At 46.5% G+C, this 18497-nt stretch overlaps 1 protein-coding gene across 1 annotated transcript; it reads left to right on the top strand.

Annotated features, from left to right (window-relative positions):
- Positions 1 to 4971: 4971 nt before the first annotated feature.
- LOC110173791 (gamma-glutamylcyclotransferase-like) lies at positions 4972 to 17692 on the top strand. Its single transcript, XM_020939799.2, has 4 exons — positions 4972 to 5271; positions 8849 to 8994; positions 9448 to 9580; positions 17537 to 17692. The coding sequence occupies exons 1-4, from the start codon at positions 4972 to 4974 to the stop codon at positions 17690 to 17692; spliced, it is 735 nt and encodes a 244-aa protein (XP_020795458.2).
- The last annotated feature ends 805 nt before the right edge of the window (positions 17693 to 18497 follow it).

An 18497-nucleotide genomic window follows, 5' to 3' on the forward strand; every position in this document is an offset into this window, starting at 1 on the left:
GACTGAACCCGGACTAAACCAGGACTCAACCTGAACTAAACCTGGACTACACCACGACTAAAACCAGGACTAAAACAAGACTGAACCAGGACTAAACCAGAACTGAACCAGGACTAAAACAGGATTTATCCAGGACTGAACCAGAAACAGAACCAGAATTAAACAAGGACTGAACCAGGTCTGGAGCAGGATTTAAAAACTGGACTTGAACAAGATCCAGAGAGAACCAGGTCTAAAACAGGATTAAAACTACAGGTCTGAACCAGGTCTGATCCAAGCCTGAACCCGGACTAAACCCGGACTAAACCAGGTCTGGCCCTGGTCTTGGATCCTCCAGATGATGAAGCTGCAGCTCGGAGCGCGCGGGGTTGACAGCTCCGGCTCCGCGTGACCAAATACGGCCGAGCGCACGAGCCTCTCCAAATCTGGACACACCTCATGCGTAAAGACGAACGCACCGAACCCACACGCACACGCACGCACGCACACGTAACACACGCACGCGCACGGGGGTCGCGTCCACACACACACACACACACGCACGCACACACTCACGCGCACGTACGGCACAGCGTCCACAAAACAGCAGAGTCTCTTCGCGGTGCCACGGGAGACGGACGCAGCGCCACGTAAACCCCCCGCGCGCCCCGATCCTCACGATCCCCGCACCGCGAATCTGTCACTGCGAGTTTCCAAACGTGCGTAGAATCATTAAAAGTCACGTTCAACAACCAAAAATGTCGGAGTGATCGATCCAAATCTGAAAAACGGAACGATCTTTTTTGGAAACGTCAAGATTTGTCGCGCGTGTTCGTTTTCGTACAACTTTTTTTTTCACCTTTTCTGCATTTAACACTTAAATTTAAGATGTAAACGGGTTAAATTAAGAACTTTTGTGACATTACAGATGCAAAATTAAGATGTTACTGCGTTAACTTTTTTGTTTTTTCTTTTTTTTTACGATAATCGACTCAACATTTACAACATTTTTGGGGATAATTTTGCGTTAGTGTTTTGTGTCAGCGCCATAATTTCGTTTATCGTAGGCTGTAATTTGCGTGTTCCACAGTTGTACCGCATTTCTAAACGCGTTACGATGCGGTGACAGACGAAGTCCAAACCCGGAGCTCAGTTTTCACCGCATCTTCGCTTCAGCACGAACTTCAACAACTTCCAGCAACTTTTGCAGCTCGAATCGCTTTTACGTGACGTTCGTTCACGTACGGCGCGCGTGGTGCGGGTTTTGTGGTGCGGATCCCGCGTGGCGCCGCCGTCCGTGCGTCAACAAACAAACAAACAAGTCAACAAACAAACAAACGAAAAAACGGCGCTTACCTTCGGAAAGTTTGAGAGTCGCTGCGCTCGGAGAAGAAAAGCGAAGGAGACGGAGAGAGAGAGAGAGAGAGAGAGAGAGAGAGAGGAGGAGGGGCTTAGGGCGCACGAGCGAGGAGATGAGCGAGGAGAGAGGAAACGAGAGGAGAGAGAAGGACGGAGAGGAGACAAAAAAGGGGAGAAAGGAAAGAGAGGAGACGAGAGAGAATAGAGGAGGAAATGAGAGAGGAAACGAGGGAGGAGACGAAGAAGAGAGAGAAGGAGAGAGGAGATAAAGGAGGAGAGAGGAGATGAGCGAGGAGAGAGGAAACGAGGAGAGACAAAAAAAGTGGAGAAAGGAGAGAGAGGAGGAGAGAGAAAGAGAGGAAATGAGAGAGGAGAGAAACAAAGAAGGAGAGAGGAGAGATGAGATAAAAGAGGAGAGAAAAGAGAGGGGAGAGGAGATGAGCGAGGAGAGAGGAAACGAGGAGAGACAAAAGAGGAGAGAGAGGAGACAAAAAAGGGAAGAAAGGAGAGAGAGAATAGAGGAGGAAATGAGAGGGGAGAGAGGAAACGAGGGAGGAGAGAAACAAAGAAGAGAGAGAAGGAGAGAGGAGATAAAAGAGGAGAGAGGAGGAGATGAGCAAGGAGCGAGGAGACAAAGGAGGCGAGAGGAGAGAGAGGAGAGAGGAGACAAAAAAGGGGAGAAAGGAGAGAGAGGAGGAGGAGAGAGGAAGGAGGAGAGAGAAGAAAAAAGAGGAGAAGAGAGAAGAGGAGTGAAAAGGAGAGGAGAGGAGGAAAGACGAAGGAGGAGAGAAGAGGAGAAAAGACAGGAGAGGAGAGAGAGAAGAGGAGGAGAGGAGACGAGGACAGGAGAAAGAAGAGAAGAGGAAAGAGGAGAGGAAGAGAGCTAGGAAGTGAGAGAAAAGGAAATGAGCAAAGAAAACAAAGGAGGTGAGAAAGGAGACAAAAGAGGAGAGAGGAGAGAGAGCAGAAAGAGGAGAACAGGAGTGGGGAAACTCCTCTATCTTTCCTCTTCATCCTCTCTCCTCCTCCTCCTCTCCTCCTCCTCCCTCCTCTGTTCTTCTCCTCTCTCCTCCTCTCCTCCTCCTCTCTCTCCTCTCCTCCCTCCTTCTCTCTCCTCTTCCTCCTCTTCCTCCTCTCCTCTTCTTCCTCTCTCCTCTTTCTCCTCTCTCTCTCTCCTCTTCCTCTCTCTCTCTCCTCTCTCTTGTTCTTCTCCTCCTCTGTTCTCCTCTCCTCCTCTGTTCCTCCTCTGTTCTCTCCATCTGTGTGTTAAACCTGTGAGTCCCGCTGTGGCCGCTGGGGGGCGGTGTGGCGCTGTGACGCTGTGTGAACACAAACCCCCGACACTCGGGGCGTTTGTGTCACGAGAGTCAAACTGTTTCTCTCCAAGTGTGAAACAGTTTGAACCGTTTTTATTTGAGAAACAAACACATCACGGTTTCCATAGCAACAAACTAAATGTTCTTTATTTCACCCACAAACCCACAGGTCACGTGATGTTTATGAGTCCTGATTCTGCTGTGACGTGGGAGCGAATGTGTCCAGATTATTTCCCTTGTGGATCAATAAAGTTAAATTTTCAACAGTTTCTCTCAGCTCAAACTGTTCGAACAAATCACAGAGTTTAAAAGTTCACAGCTCAAGATTCACGCAGCTCGTTCGAGGTGAGAGAAGAAAAAAGTAAAACCAAGACGTAAAATGGAATAAATTAAATAATGTTTAATTAACAGGAATGTAAAAGGTAAATTAACAAAAGACTAAAATATACAGAAAGAAACAAAACTACAGACAACAGGTTTTGTGCCACAAAAAGGTCACGCAGGTTCAATCAATAACGAGTCGTAAAATTAAGAGACAAACACGAAACTAAACACAAGTTCCCCAAATTAAACCAAATAAACTCACAAACAGAATCAAGTGACCAAATCAAAAAAGACACAAAACTAAACTAAACTAAACACACAAACAAACAGTAAATGTCAGACTGACCACGAAGACCTGCAGCTCCGAACAGGTGCAGGTCGTCTCCTTAAACAGGGGGCGTGGCTGCAGGTGAGGTGGGCGTCGACCTGCTCCACCAATCACAGACCAGAGCTCCTGCAGCAGGAATCACGAGACGTCGACAAAAATCACACAAACAAATTAGAGCTAAAACCTGGAGCCGTAAAACCGGACGACTTCAACAGAGACAAACCCTCACGGAGGCGACTGGTTCAAACAGGTTTGATATTCAGTTATTGATCAGGAGCTGCTCGTCAGGTATTAACTGATTCTTTTTACTCCATGTTACTACACGAAGCACGACACAATTAAGACAAAAGTCCATCCCAAAAAACAAACGCACGAGTGAAAAATCAGCTCAAAAAGAGTCAAAAATGGCACAGTTTTCTCCTGGATTAAGTCTAAGTGTGAAACATTAAGACACATTTTTGTGACAAACTTTGTTTATGAAGAGAAGATGTGTCCTGTTTAAGTTGTTTGTCTTAATGACAAAAACACTGGGCATCGTGGACAAGTTTTTTTTAGTTTTTTTAATTATTATTATTATTTTTAGATGATTTTCCAACAGTCCCAGTCCTGAGTCTGTGTCTCCTTTAACTAAAGATTTATACAAAACCACTGATTTATCTCAGTTTATACAAGAAATGTCCCAGGTGTCCCCACTTTGACCCAGTCCATGTCTCTGTGTCTCTGTGTCTCTGTGTGTCTGTGTCTCTGTGTCTGTGTCTGTGTCTCTGTGTCTCTGTGTCTCTGTGTCTCTGTGTCTGTGTGTCTCTGTGTCTGTGTCTGTGTCTCTGTGTCTGTGTCTCTGTGTCTCTGTGTCTCTGTGTCTCGTGTCTCTGTGTCTGTGTCTCTGTGTCTGTGTCTGTGTCTGTGTCTCTGTGTCTGTGTCTCTGTGTCTGTGTCTGTGTCTCTGTGTCTGTGTCTCTGTGTCTCTGTGTCTCTGTGTCTCTGTGTCTCTGTGTCTCTGTGTCTCTGTGTCTCTGTGTCTCTGTGTCTCTGTGTCTCTGTGTCTGTGTCTCTGTGTCTGTGTGTCTCTGTGTCTCTGTGTGTGTGTCTGTGTCTCTGTGTCTCTGTGTGTCTCTGTGTCTCTGTGTCTGTGTCTCTGTGTCTCTGTGTCTGTGTCTCTGTGTCTGTGTCTCTGTGTCTCTCTGTGTCTCTGTGTCTGTGTCTGTGTCTCTGTGTCTCTGTGTGTCTCTGTGTGTCTGTGTCTGTGTCTGTGTCTGTGTCTCTGTGTCTCTGTGTCTCTGTGTCTCTGTGTCTGTGTCTCTGTGTCTGTGTCTGTGTCTCTGTGTCTCTGTGTCTCTGTGTCTCTGTGTCTCTGTGTCTCTGTGTCTCTGTGTCTCTGTCTGTGTCTGTGTCTCTGTGTCTCTGTGTCTCTGTGTCTCTGTGTCTCTGTCTCTGTGTCTCTGTGTCTCTGTGTGTCTGTGTCTCTCTGTGTGTCTCTGTGTCTCAGTGTCTCAGTGTCTCAGTGTCTCAGTGTCTCCACCTGCAGGTGAAGTGTCTCGTCCCTCGGTCTGTTTGTTCAGAGCTCGGGTCATTTGCATGTGAATAGTCGACTGGAGCGAGTCGCCCGCTGCCTCTGTCCACACACACACACACACACACACACACTCACCGCTCAGAGCCACCGGCATGAAGACCACCAACCGAGACATGGAGCCCAAAACCAACAGAACCACAGAACCCACCACCACCAGAACCAGGGAACCTCCTACCAGAACCATGGAATCCATGACCACCAGAACCACAGCCTTCACCACCACCAGAACCATGGAACCTACCACCACCACCACCAGAAGCACAGACCCCACCTCCAGCTCCAGGGAAACCTCCAGCACCTTCTTGTACTTCGCCTACGGCAGTAACCTGCTGAAGGAGCGTCTGACGCTGAAGAACCCGTCCGCCACCGTTCACTGTGTGGCCCGACTCAAGGTACGAGCCCCAGACTCTCACAACATTTACATCTGTAGAAAAGAAACTAACTAAATAAAGAAAATAAAACTGTTAAAACATTCAGCCGTCGTTTAAACCTTCACGAGGATTTTTAAAAACAGAGACAAGACATTTTCTTTAATATGTTTCCGTCTTTTACACACAAACAGCGAATTCAAGTGTGAAAAAGAATCTTTGTAAAATCTCCATGTAGTTTGATCGAGTAAAACTCTGGTTTGTTGTTTGTGTGAAGTGAAAAACAGAGTTTTAGGACTTGACTCCTGCTCTGATGATGATGAAACATCAGAGCATCAGTCGTGTTTCTTCTGCTGAAACACTTTTCATGTGTTTCATTTACACACAGCTGATGTTTCATGTCCATGACCACAGACCAGTGAGTCTGTATCAGATCTGTGGAGAGGCGAGCCGCTCTGTGGACGATTAATACAGGTCGATATAAACGAAAACATTTTTGAAAATGATGCTTTGAGCACAAAGTTTGACTCGATGGTTTCACCACCTCCACCTCCTCCACCTCCACCTCCTACTCTCTCCTACTCTACTACTACTACGACTACTACTACTACAACTACTACTACGACTACTACTACTGCTACAACAACTACTACTACTACTACTACTACTACTACTACTACTACTACTACTACTACTACTACTACTAACTACTACTACTACTACTACTACTACTACTACTACTACTACTACTACTACTACTACTACTACTACTACAACTACTACTACTACTACTACTACTACTACTACTACTGACTACTACTACTACTACTACTACTACTACTACTACTACTACTACTACTACTACTACTACTACTACTACTACTACTACTACTACTACTACTACTACAACTACTACTACTACTACTACTACTACTACTACTACTACTACTACTACTACTACTACTACTACTACTACTACTACTACTACTACTAATACTAATACCTGGTGATGATAAACTACTATTGTAGCCACAGCTGCCCTGGGGCAGACTAATGGAAGCGATTCTGCCAATCGGTGCCATTGGCCCCTCCCACCACCACCATCACACACACACACACACACAACACTTTCATACCAGGCAATGTGGGTGAAGTGTCTTGCCTAAGGACACAACAACAGTTTAGTTTTGTTTTTTTACAACTGGACCAGACCCAGACCAGACCCAGACCAGACCCAGACCAGACCCAGACCAGACCAGACCCAGACCAGACCCAGACCCAGACCCAGACCAGACCAGACCAGACCAGACCAGACCAGACCCAGACCCAGACCAGACCAGACCAGACCAGACCCAGACCCAGACCAGACCAGACCCAGACCCAGACCCAGACCCAGACCCAGACCCAGACCCAGACCAGACCAGACCCAGACCCAGACCAGACCCAGACCAGACCAGACCAGACCCAGACCCAGACCAGACCCAGACCCAGACCAGACAGACCAGATCCAGACCAGACCCAGACCAGACCCAGACCCAGACCCAGACCAGACCCAGACCCAGACCAGATCCAGACCCAGACCAGACCCAGACCAGATCCAGACCTGCTGAGATCTGACAGGATCAGAGTCTGACAAGCCGATAGAATACGACACACACTTACACACATATATACACACACACACTTACACACACACACTTACACACATATATACACATACACACATATATACACATACACACTTACACACACACTTACACACACTTACACACATATATACACACACACACTTACACACACACACTTACACACATATATACACATACACACATATATACACATACACACTTACACACACACACTTACACACACACACTTACACACATATATACACACACACACTTACACACACACACTTACACACATATATACACATACACACTACATACACATACACACTTACACACACACACTTACACACACACACTTACACACACATACACACACACACTTACACACACACACTTACACACATATATACACATACACACTTACACACACACATTTACACACACACTTACACACACATTTACACACACACACACTTACACACACACACTTACACACACACACTTACACACACACTTACACACACACTTACACACACACACTTACACACACACACTTACACACACACTTACACACACACACACATTTTGCTCTTCTAGCTGTTGTGAAAAAGTCTATTAGATCATTTTAAATTTTATTTTAAAATGTTCTGATGTGACGTGATCTCGACCTGTGAAAGATCAAATGTATTGACACTGATCAGAAATGCCTCTGTGCCCTCTGTGCCCTCTGTGCCCCCTGTGCCCCCTGTGCCCCTTGTACCCTCTGTACCCCTTGAACCCTCTGTGCCCTCTGTGCCCCCTGTGCCCCTGTGCCCCTGTGCCCTTGTACCCTCTGTACCCCTTGAACCCTCTGTGCCCGCTGTGCCCTCTGTACCCTCTGTGCCCCCTGTGCCCCTTGTACCCTCTGTACCCCTTGAACCCTCTGTGCCCGCTGTGCCCTCTGTACCCTCTGTGCCCCCTGTGCCCCTTGTACCCTCTGTACCCCTTGTACCCTCTGTGCCCTCTGTGCCCTCTGTACCCTCTGTGCCCCCTGTGCCCCCTGTGCCCCCTGTGCCCTGTGCCCTCTGTACCCTCTGTGCCCTCTGTACCCTCTGTACCCCTTGTACACTCTGTACCCTCTGTACCCTCTGTACCATCTGTACCCCTTGTACCCTCTGTACCCTCTGTGCCCCCTGTACCCTCTGTATCGTCTGTGCCCTCTGTGCCCTCTGTGCCCTCTGTACCCTCTCTGTACCCCTTGTACCCTCTGTACCCCTTGAACCCTCTGTGCCCGCTGTGCCCTCTGTACCCTCTGTGCCCTCTGTACCCTCTGTACCCCTTGTACACTCTGTACCCTCTGTGCCCTCTGTACCCTCTGTGCCCCCTGTACCCTCTGTATCGTCTGTGCCCTCTGTTACCCTCTGTGCCCTCTGTACCCTCTGTACCCCTTGTATCCTCTGTACCCTCTGTGCCCTCTGTACCCTCTGTGCCCCCTGTACCCTCTGTACCCTCTGTGCCCTCTGTACCCTCTGTTCCCCCTGTGCCCCTTGTACCCTCTGTGCCCTCTGTGCCCGCCCTCTGTGCCCTCTGTGCCCCTTGTACCCTCTGTGCCCTCTGTGCCCCCTGTGCCCTCTGTACCCTCTGTACCCCTCTGTACCCTCTGTACCCTCTATGCCCCTTGTACCCTCTGTGCCCTCTGTACCCTCTGTACCCTCTGTAACCTCTGTACCCTCTGTGTCCCTCTGTGTCCCTCTGTACCCTCTGTACCCTCTGTGCCCTCTGTACCCTCTGTACCCTCTGTACCCTCTGTACCCTCTGTACCCTCTGTACCCTCTGTGCCTCTGTGCCCTCTGTACCCTCTGTACCCTCTGTGCCCTCTGTGCCCTCTGTACCCTCTGTACCCTCTGTACCCTCTGTACCCTCTGTACCCTCTGTACCCTCTGTACCCTCTGTGCCCTCTGTACCCTCTGTACCCTCTGTACCCGCTGCAGGACTACAGGTTGGTGTTTGGGAACCACAAAGGGCGGGCGAGCGAGCGCTGGCACGGGGGCGTCGCCACCATCGAACACAGCCCCGGCGACGAGGTGTGGGGCGTCGTCTGGAGGCTCAGCGTCACCGACCTGGAGTCCCTGGACAGGTGAGAGGTGGACAGGTGAGGGTGGACAGGTGAGAGGTGACAGGTGAGGGGGTGGACAGGTGAGGGGGTGGACAGGTGAGAGGTGGACAGGTGAGAGGTGGACAGGTGAGGGTGGACAGGTGGACATGTGAGGGTGTGACAGGTGGACAGGTGAGGGTGTGACAGGTGGACAGGTGAGGTCTGAGGGGGTGGACAGGTGAGCAGATGGACAGGTGAGAGGGTGGACAGGTGGATAGGTGAGGGTCAGGTGAGGGTCAGGTGGACAGGTGAGGGGGGACAGGTGAGGGTGGACAGGTGAGAGGTGGACAGGTGAGGGTGGACAGGTGAGAGGTGGACAGGTGAGAGGTGGACAGGTGAGGGTGGACAGGTGAGAGGTGGACAGGTGGACAGGTGAGGGTCAGGTGGACAGGTGAGGGTCAGGTTCCTCTGGTGACCCTGTCTGTGGTCCTGCAGTCAGGAGAACGTGACCCTGGGAGCCTACAGCCCGGTGGAGCTCAATGTGAAGACCACAGAACAAGACCTGAGCTGCAGAACCTACATCATGAACAGCTGCGTGTACGCCCCCCCGTCCCCACAGTACCTGAAGGTAACACACACACACACACACACACACACACACACACACACTAACACACACACACACACACACACACTAACACACACACACACACTAACACACACACACACACACACACTATAACACACAACACACACACACACACACACACACACACACACTAACACACACACATAACACACAACACACTAACGCCCCCCCGTCCCCACAGTACCTGAAGGTAACACACACACACACACACACACACACATACACACACACACTAACACACACACACACACACACACACACACACACACACACACTAACACACACACACACTAACACACACACACACTATACACACACACACACACACACACACACTAACACACACACACACACACACACTAACACACACACTAACACACACACTAACACACACACTAACACCACTAACGCCCCCCCCTCCCCACAGTACCTGAAGGTAACACACACACACACACACACACACACACTATCACACACACTATACACACACACTATCACACACACACACTAACACACACACACACACACACTAACACACACACACACACACACACACACACACACACACACAACACACACACTAACACACACACACACACACTAACACACACACACACACTAACACACACACACAACACAAACACACACACACTAACACACACACAGACACACACGCTAACACACTGTCACTGTACATGACACACAGTGACACACACATTAGATCAGGGTTCTTCTTTTTTTGATGCTGAGGTTAGTTCAGTGCAGTGGCCCCGGGGCCCATATAACACTGTAGATCAGGGATGTTCAACTCAAATTTGAGGAGGTCCAGTTTGAGCAGAGTCTGGGACATCAGAAGGTCCAACCTGTGTTCAGATGGTGATACAGACGTCTCCTCGTTTGATCAAAGTCAGAGTTTTATCTGTGTTCAGAGCTGTGAGCGTCTGGAATAAACCGACTTGATCGGCTCAGGATCATCACAGGCGACGGCTTTGTTTGATCCTTGGTCCATTAGTACAGAACTGTAAAGTTTAGAGTCTAAACTGCACAGGCCCAGTTCAACTGATTCAACTTATAAAATGACCTGTATTTAGACACAGTCGGACTAGATCCAAACCAGAGTCCTGACCCAGCGGGAGCAGCTCTGCTTCAGGTCAGGTTCAGAGGAGCTGGAGCGAGGAGCGATGTCTGGAGTCTCAGACTGAGAAGAACTTTCCCAGGGAAGAACCAAGTGTGCGGAGGACAGACGCTCAGAACAACATAGAACCAACCAAACTGGATTCACGCTGCTGTCCAGATGTTTTACACCACCTCAGAACCAGCTGAAGTCCTCGAGCCCAGAGGACCAGAGCAGCCCGCCCGGACCTGCAGTCCACAGCACATTCTCACTTTCCCCTGATGGAAACGCTCAGACCCAGTCCACTGTGCACTGGTCTTACTCGTCCCCGTCTGGAACCAGAACATGAAGGACGAAGCCTCTGGACCATCTGACCAACACACCTGGAGGACGACACAAGACCAAGGACCAGACCCCAGCCTCGTCCTGAGGGGCTGTGAGTCTTTATCACTGTGGCTGCTGTTACCTGAACTCAGATCTTCTGCTCTGCACTGATGTGGTGAGTTTGTACAAAGTTCTTCACGCTGCTGTTTTATGAGTTCATGGTGAGAACTTAAGATGAGGACGGCCCACGGTTTTAATGGGGAACATAGAAACCTTTTACAATTGGAGGAACATGAGGATTAACAGGGAAGATCGGGCTGATCCTGTCCGGGTCTGTATGGGATGGAGTTTGGGTCTGGACTCGGACCTCGGTCCAACACAGTCCCACAGCCTCGCAGCTCACAGCTGCAAAACTGAAAGTTTCTTGCGTCCCTCTACGTGGAGTTTGAGGCCCAAGTTTGGCCCTGTTGTTCAGAATCACTGCATGAGACGACACACAGATCAGAAACAGTGTGACATGGGCCCTCAGAGAGTCCTGCTGTGTTGACCCATAAAAGTTGTTGTGTTTTGTCTGACACGTGTGCGCTCCGGTCACATGGACGCACACACACTGGGGCTGGTTTGTGTATTTGTTGGGAGCAGAGAGGTGCGGGTTCAGACCGCGACAAAGAGACAAAAGCCGCAGACAAAGGCGGCGTGTGTGCAGCTACATGTGCAAAGGAAGGTTCTGGACCAGCCTGGCGGCGCTGGGGGTCGGGGGCCCGCGGCTCCAGATGTGTGCGCGCGGCGGGAGGGGAAACGCTCACACCGGCCCCGAGAATATCTGAGCTCACAATGATGGAAGGAAGAGGCTGTTTTTAAAATGTCCAAACTCAAGGAAAATCCTGTTACTGCTCATATGACGTTATTTTCTGCTGTTCTAAAGTCGTTTCCTCGTCGCACAAACCTGGAGTTGTGTTTGTTTCATTCACACGTTTAACACACAAACACACACATTTAGGCTGAGTTCTTCTTTCAAACAGAATCTACTTCCACCTTGTGATGTCATGCGCACACTTCACTAGAATCAATCGCATCATTTCAGTCGTGGAATTCCTGAACTTTAACATTAAATCTGTTGTTTTAGCCTCATTGAAACTGCTTCACTCCTCAGCGCACCAGAAGAATGGGAGACGTATTGACAATCGCAGCTGTACAAAAAGTAAATCAGAAAAGAAAACAGTTTAAAGTTACTCTAGTGTGTTTTAGAGTAAAACAACTGAGGCTAAAAACAGATTTTACCGTTAAAACTGTCCTATAATGACATCACAAGGTGGAACAGAGCGTTTGGAGGTTTAGAGATGAAGACAGATTAATAATAAAGATTTTCTCAAACATGTAAATGAAACAAAACAAAACTAAAGCTCTAATTTTGAGGAGGAAACAACATTAGAACACGACTTAAATCTCACAGGAGTCAGTTTTGTTTGATATTTGCAGTGGTGGAGTTTGGATTTTGGGGGCCCAAGGTGAACTTGAGTTTGGGGCCCTCACTGTTTTTAGTATTTTTTGATATTTATTGTCTGTTTTTCCACATTGTTCATGAGACACGTACATCTTTATTTGAATTATCGTGGATTGTTTTATTAGTTTGGTCGCCGACTAGAAAACCAAAACTGAAAGTACTTTTATTTTCTGGTACAATTACATTTTTGTTTACATCCATTACATATGATTATTATTATGATTATGATTCTGTTCAAATCAGGGTCGAGCTGACGAGTTCATTCTAACGTGAAAAGGGGGAAACACTTTGACAGTTAAATATATTTGAAAATCAGATGATATTTTGATGATGTTTTCTTAATCTGTGTGTTGTTCGTTCATTTGTTTTTCAATATAAAACCAAAAATAAGAAAATGAAAAACAACTATTTTCTTCATTATTTGTCTCCCAAACCAAAATGAAAAAAACTGATAATGATTGGTTTTTGTCTTTTTTCGATTTTGTGTTTAAATGAAAAATGGAAAAAATGGATAACGGCCGTTTCCCGTTGACGTGACTTCAGTGACTGCGATGCCGGACTTTTGCACTGCATACGGACTGAACCAGGACCGGGACCAGAGCGGGACCAGAGCGGGACCACAGCAGGACTGAGACTGAGACCAGGCCAGGACTAGACGGGAACCAGACTGGAGGCCACAGGTCTCCAGTCTGGTTCATCAGAGTCCACGGCAAGGACCAGAACACGAAGCTGAGGCTCGGACCCTGCGGAGGCTCAGAGTCAAAGTTCGGAGTCAAAGCTCAGAGTCAAAGCTCAGAGTCAAAGCTCAGAGTCAAAGCTCAGAGTCAAAGCTCAGAGTCTGCTCTGGTCCCGCTCTGGTCCCAATCTGGTCCCAATCTGGTCCCAAACCTGGATCAGTCCTGGTTCAGTCCGTATACGGTGCAAAAGTCCGGCATCGCAGTCACGAGAGTCACGTCAACGGGAAACCGTTTTTTCCATTTTTCATTTAAACACAAAATCAAAAACTGAAAACTAACAAATCAGTTTTTTTTCATTTTGATTTTGGAGACAAATAATGAAGAAAACTCTTGTTTTTTCGTTATTATTTTTGGTTTTATATTGAAAAACGACTGAACGAATGACAAATGATTTTTCTTGTTTAAAACTAAAACTCCTCTCATTTAATGTCAAATTGAGAGAAAATCAAATTGCTCTGAGGCCTCGGTCTTTAGTGGCACCGAGGGACATTTGTTGGGGGCCCCTTCAGTTTCAGGGGCCCTAAGCAGCCGCCCACTTCTGCCTAATAGTTGCACTGCCTCTGGATACAGGACCTTTCATGTGTTTAATGTTTCGCTCCTGTATTTCTGTCGCTCTGGTGAACATGTCCTGTTTCACTGGTGTTTCTCTCGCCGGTGTTTCTGGAGGAAAAAGATCGTAGCTCTCCAGCCGCTGGTGATCGAGTGCGTCTGTGTGGAGAGACTCTCGACTTCCTCTTTCAGGGAGTTAAACGTGAGGGACCTGACCTGAGGCGTCAACACCACTGAGCGAGCGAAACAGGCCCAGCAGAGACTTCACTTCCTGCGAGTTCCCTGGAAGAACAACATCCCTCAAAAGACGTTCTGGCTCCGTGTGTGGCTCTGGAGCTGCTCTTCGACACACGGGGAAAACGCTCCAGAGGCTCATAAACGCAGCACAGAAAATCACCGACTGCTCTTTTCCCTCCGGACGATCCGCACAGAACCCACCGCCTCCAAAAGACCAACTCCATCTGAAAGACTCATCACAAACTGTTTGAACCGAACATCAGGAGGAGAAACGGCTCCATAAAACCAGGACAAACAGACGACAAAACCGTTTTTATCCAACAGACATGATTTCATTAAACGATGCGACTAAAGCAGAGTTTTTACATTTTAGATTTATGAATGTGTGTGTGTGTGTGTGTGTGTGTGTGTGTGAGGTTTTATGCACTTTTTTAAATAATTGAAGCATGAGAGAGAAACACATGACAGAACGAAATGTGCTCCCCGAGGCCCAGTGATCCAGAGAGAGATAAAAACAATAATAAATAAGCAAAATTAAAAAGTAAATACATCAAAAACAACAACATTTAGCAGTTTCCATGGACAAGTACAAGTAAAAACGACAGAGAGGCAACCCAAGCAGGAAGTCAGTCTGCACCGTTCAAAATTAGGGCTGTCAAATTATCGTGTTAATTAATTACAGTCATATTTAGTGCGTTATGTTTTTTAATCGCGTTAATCTTATTTTTAATCTCTAACTTTACTGTTTCTGTGTGAGTCGCCTTATTATAAAATCTGTTTTTGTGTGTTGTTGGGACACAGTCGCACTGTGCAGTCCTGCTCCACTCGCTCCAACAAACAATTGTAATTTTCATTCCCGTTGTCGCCGCATCTGTGATAAACCTGCACATGTCTGATCTGAAAACATCACGACACAAACACAGAACAGACTCACCATCAGCAGAACATCCCTCTGTCACAGAAAGAACATCTATATTCCACTGAGTCGTGTCCTTTAGTAGAAGCTGAACCACATCAATGACACAAGAGCGTTTTATTTTTTATTTTCTCCGTTTAATTTATGCAAATGAGTCAAGTGGTTTTAAGTTTTGTTTCTGTGAGATTTGCGCAAATCTGCATTAAACACATTCTAATGTCAAACAGCTGATGTGGCTCTAGAGTGTTTATGTTTATATGTTGTAAAGTTGAGTTTATTTATGCAGATTAGTAACAGTAATGATGATGATACTGACATGATAGTATGAAAATAATGTAATAATGAATTCAAATGAAAATACCTCAAGTTGAAGCTTTTCTCAGCAATTTTTAGGTGAGATTAAAAAAGAGATTAATTAGATTAATTAATTACAGATCATAATTAATTAATCTCTTCATTTTTTTAATCCATAGAGACTCGTTTTTTTCATTTTATTTTATTATTTTCTGCCTTTGCACTGAACAAGGACTGCTCTTAATTTTGTTGTATCTGTAACAATAACAACTAATGATATTCTACTCTCTGTCCGTTGTTTCTCTGACGTTGTTTCTCTAACATTGTTTCTCTGACGTTTCTTTGACGTTGTTTCTCCGACGTTGTTTCTCCGACGTTGTTTCTCCGACGTTGTTTCTCTGACGTTGTTTCTTTGACATTGTTTCTCTGACGTTGTTTCTCTGACGTTGTTTCTCTGACGTTGTTTCTCTGACGTTGTTTCTCTGACGTTGTTTCTTGTTTCTTCTCTGACGTTGTTTCTCTGACGTTGTTTCTCTGACGTTGTTTCTCTGACATTGTTTCTCTGACGTTGTTTCTCTGACGTTGTTTCTCTGACATTGTTTCTCTGACGTTGTTTCTCTGACGTTGTTTCTCTGACGTTGTTTCTCTGACGTTGTTTCTCTGACGTTGTTTCTCTGACGTTGTTTCTCTGACATTGTTTCTCTGACGTTGTTTCTCTGACGTTGTTTCTCTTGACATTGTTTCTCTGACGTTGTTTCTCTGACGTTGTTTCTCTTTGACGTTGTTTCTCTGACGTTGTTTCTCTGTTGTTTCTCTGACGTTGTTTCTCTGTTTCTCTGTTGTTTCTTTGACATTGTTTCTCTGACGTTGTTTCTCTGACGTTGTTTCTCTGACGTTGTTTCTTTGACTTGACATTGTTTCTCTTGTTTCTCCAACGTTGTTTCTCTGACGTTGTTTCTCTAACGTTGTTTCTCTGTTTCTCTGTTGTTTCTTTGACGTTGTTTCTCTGTTTCTCGTTGTTTCTCTGACATTGTTTCTCTGACCATTGTTTCTCTGACGTTGTTTCTTTGACATTGTTTCTCTGACGTTGTTTCTCTGACGTTGTTTCTCTGACATTGTTTCTCTGACGTTGTTTCTCTGACGTTGTTTCTCTGACTTGACGTTGTTTCTCTGTTTTCTCGTTGTTTCTCTGACGTTGTTTCTCTTGACATTGTTTCTCTGTTTCTCGTTGTTTCTCTTGACGTTGTTTCTCTGACGTTGTTTCTCTGACGTTGTTTCTCTGACGTTGTTTCTTTCACATTGTTTCTCTGACGTTGTTTCTCTGACGTTGTTTCTCTGACGTTGTTTCTCTGACGTTGTTTCTCTTGTTTCTGACGTTGTTTCTCTGACATTGTTTCTCTGTTGTTTCTCTGTTTTTCTCGTTGTTTCTCTGACGTTGTTTCTCTGACGTTGTTTCTCGTTGTTTCTCTGACGTTGTTGTTTCTCTGACGTTGTTTTCTCTTGACGTTGTTTCTCTTGACTTGTTGTTTCTCTGACGTTGTTTCTCTGTCCGTTGTTTCTCTGACATTGTTTCTCTGTTGTTTCTCGTTGTTGTTTCTTCTGACGTTGTTTCTCCGACGTTGTTTCTCTGACGTTGTTTCTCTGACGTTGTTTCTCTGACGTTGTTTCTCTGACGTTGTTTCTCTGACGTTGTTTCTCTGACGTTGTTTCTCCTCTGTGACATTGTTTCTCTGACGTTGTTTCTCTGACGTTGTTTCTCTGTTGTTTCTCGTTGTTTCTCTGTTCGTTGTTTCTCTTGTTTCCGTTGTTTCTCTGATGTTGTTTCTCTGACATTGTTTCTCTGACGTTGTTTCTCCAACGTTGTTTTTCTCCAATGTTGTTTCTTTGACGTTGTTTCTCTGACTTGTGTTTCTCTTGACATTGTTTCTCCAACGCTGTTTCTCCAATTGTTGTTTCTTTGACATTGTTTCTCTGACATTGTTTCTCTGACGTTGTTTCTCTGACGTTGTTTCTTTGACATTGTTTCTCTGACGTTGTTTCTCTGACGTTGTTTCTCCGACGTTGTTTCTCTAACGTTGTTTCTCTGACGTTGTTTCTCTGACGTTGTTTCTCTAACGTTGTTTCTCCGACGTTGTTTCTCCGACGTTGTTTCTCTGACGTTGTTTCTCCGACGTTGTTTCTCTGACGTTGTTTCTCTGACGTTGTTTCTCTGACGTTGTTTCTCTGACGTTGTTTCTTTCCCGCTGTTCCTCTTCCTCAGGTGATGGTGATGGGCGCGGCGCAGAACGGTCTTCCTCAGGAGTACCAGGCCAAACTGAGGGCCATAAAGACCAACATGTACGAGGGCCCGCTGCACGTGATGGACGAGCTGGAGCGGGCGTGGCACAAGGTCGCACACAGCCCCGCCTCCTTATGACGCACCCCAGACAAGCTCCGCCCCCTATGACCAGTGCCCTTCTGAAGATCCACCCCCCCCCCACCGAAACAGCTCCACCCCTCTATGACCACTTCATACAAGCCCCGCCCCCCCAAGACTAGGGCTGGGTACATACATACATACATACCTCAGTACATCGGCCGTGATACGATGCATGTCTCAATACAGTGAGCTCACGATTCAATACGATTCAATACGATATATTTCAAAATGGTTCAATAATAAAAAAGCTAAATCACGGCCGTGAAACTAAAAATCTTCATACGAAAGTTCATACGAAACACAAGTGAACATGTCAAATGTGTCGCATAAACGAGTTTCCTTACACTAAAAAAACAACAAAACTGCTATCCAGGGTGGCGCCACCTAGTGCCTCCACTCGATTTCATTTCTCTCCAGCGACTAGGTCAGGAATCGGAACACACTAGACAGTTGCAAAAAACCCGGATGTTGTAGACCACGCACCGGCCAATCAGTGAAGAGCTGTTGTGCCGGCAATTACTTGGACACCACTGAGCATTCCGGCGCATTACATACGTCACGACCAAACAGCAGCGATTGGTTAGATAAAAAAAAGTCCCCGCCTACTGTCGAGTGAACGAATCCTAATGCTGCAGGTCACACGGTTTCCACCAAGTGAAACCGACTCATGAATCAGGCTACAAAACCGGAGCAATTACAAAATAATTGGTAACACTTTATAATAACTACACCTTATTTAGCCTTAATAAAGCATGAACAAAGACTTAATTAATAATGATTCACGCTTAGTAACTACTTAATT

Source organism: Boleophthalmus pectinirostris, unplaced genomic scaffold (assembly GCF_026225935.1).
Source record: "Boleophthalmus pectinirostris isolate CB_2022bp ecotype Guang Dong unplaced genomic scaffold, ASM2622593v1 HiC_scaffold_6, whole genome shotgun sequence".
Taxonomy (NCBI): domain Eukaryota; kingdom Metazoa; phylum Chordata; class Actinopteri; order Gobiiformes; family Gobiidae; genus Boleophthalmus; species Boleophthalmus pectinirostris.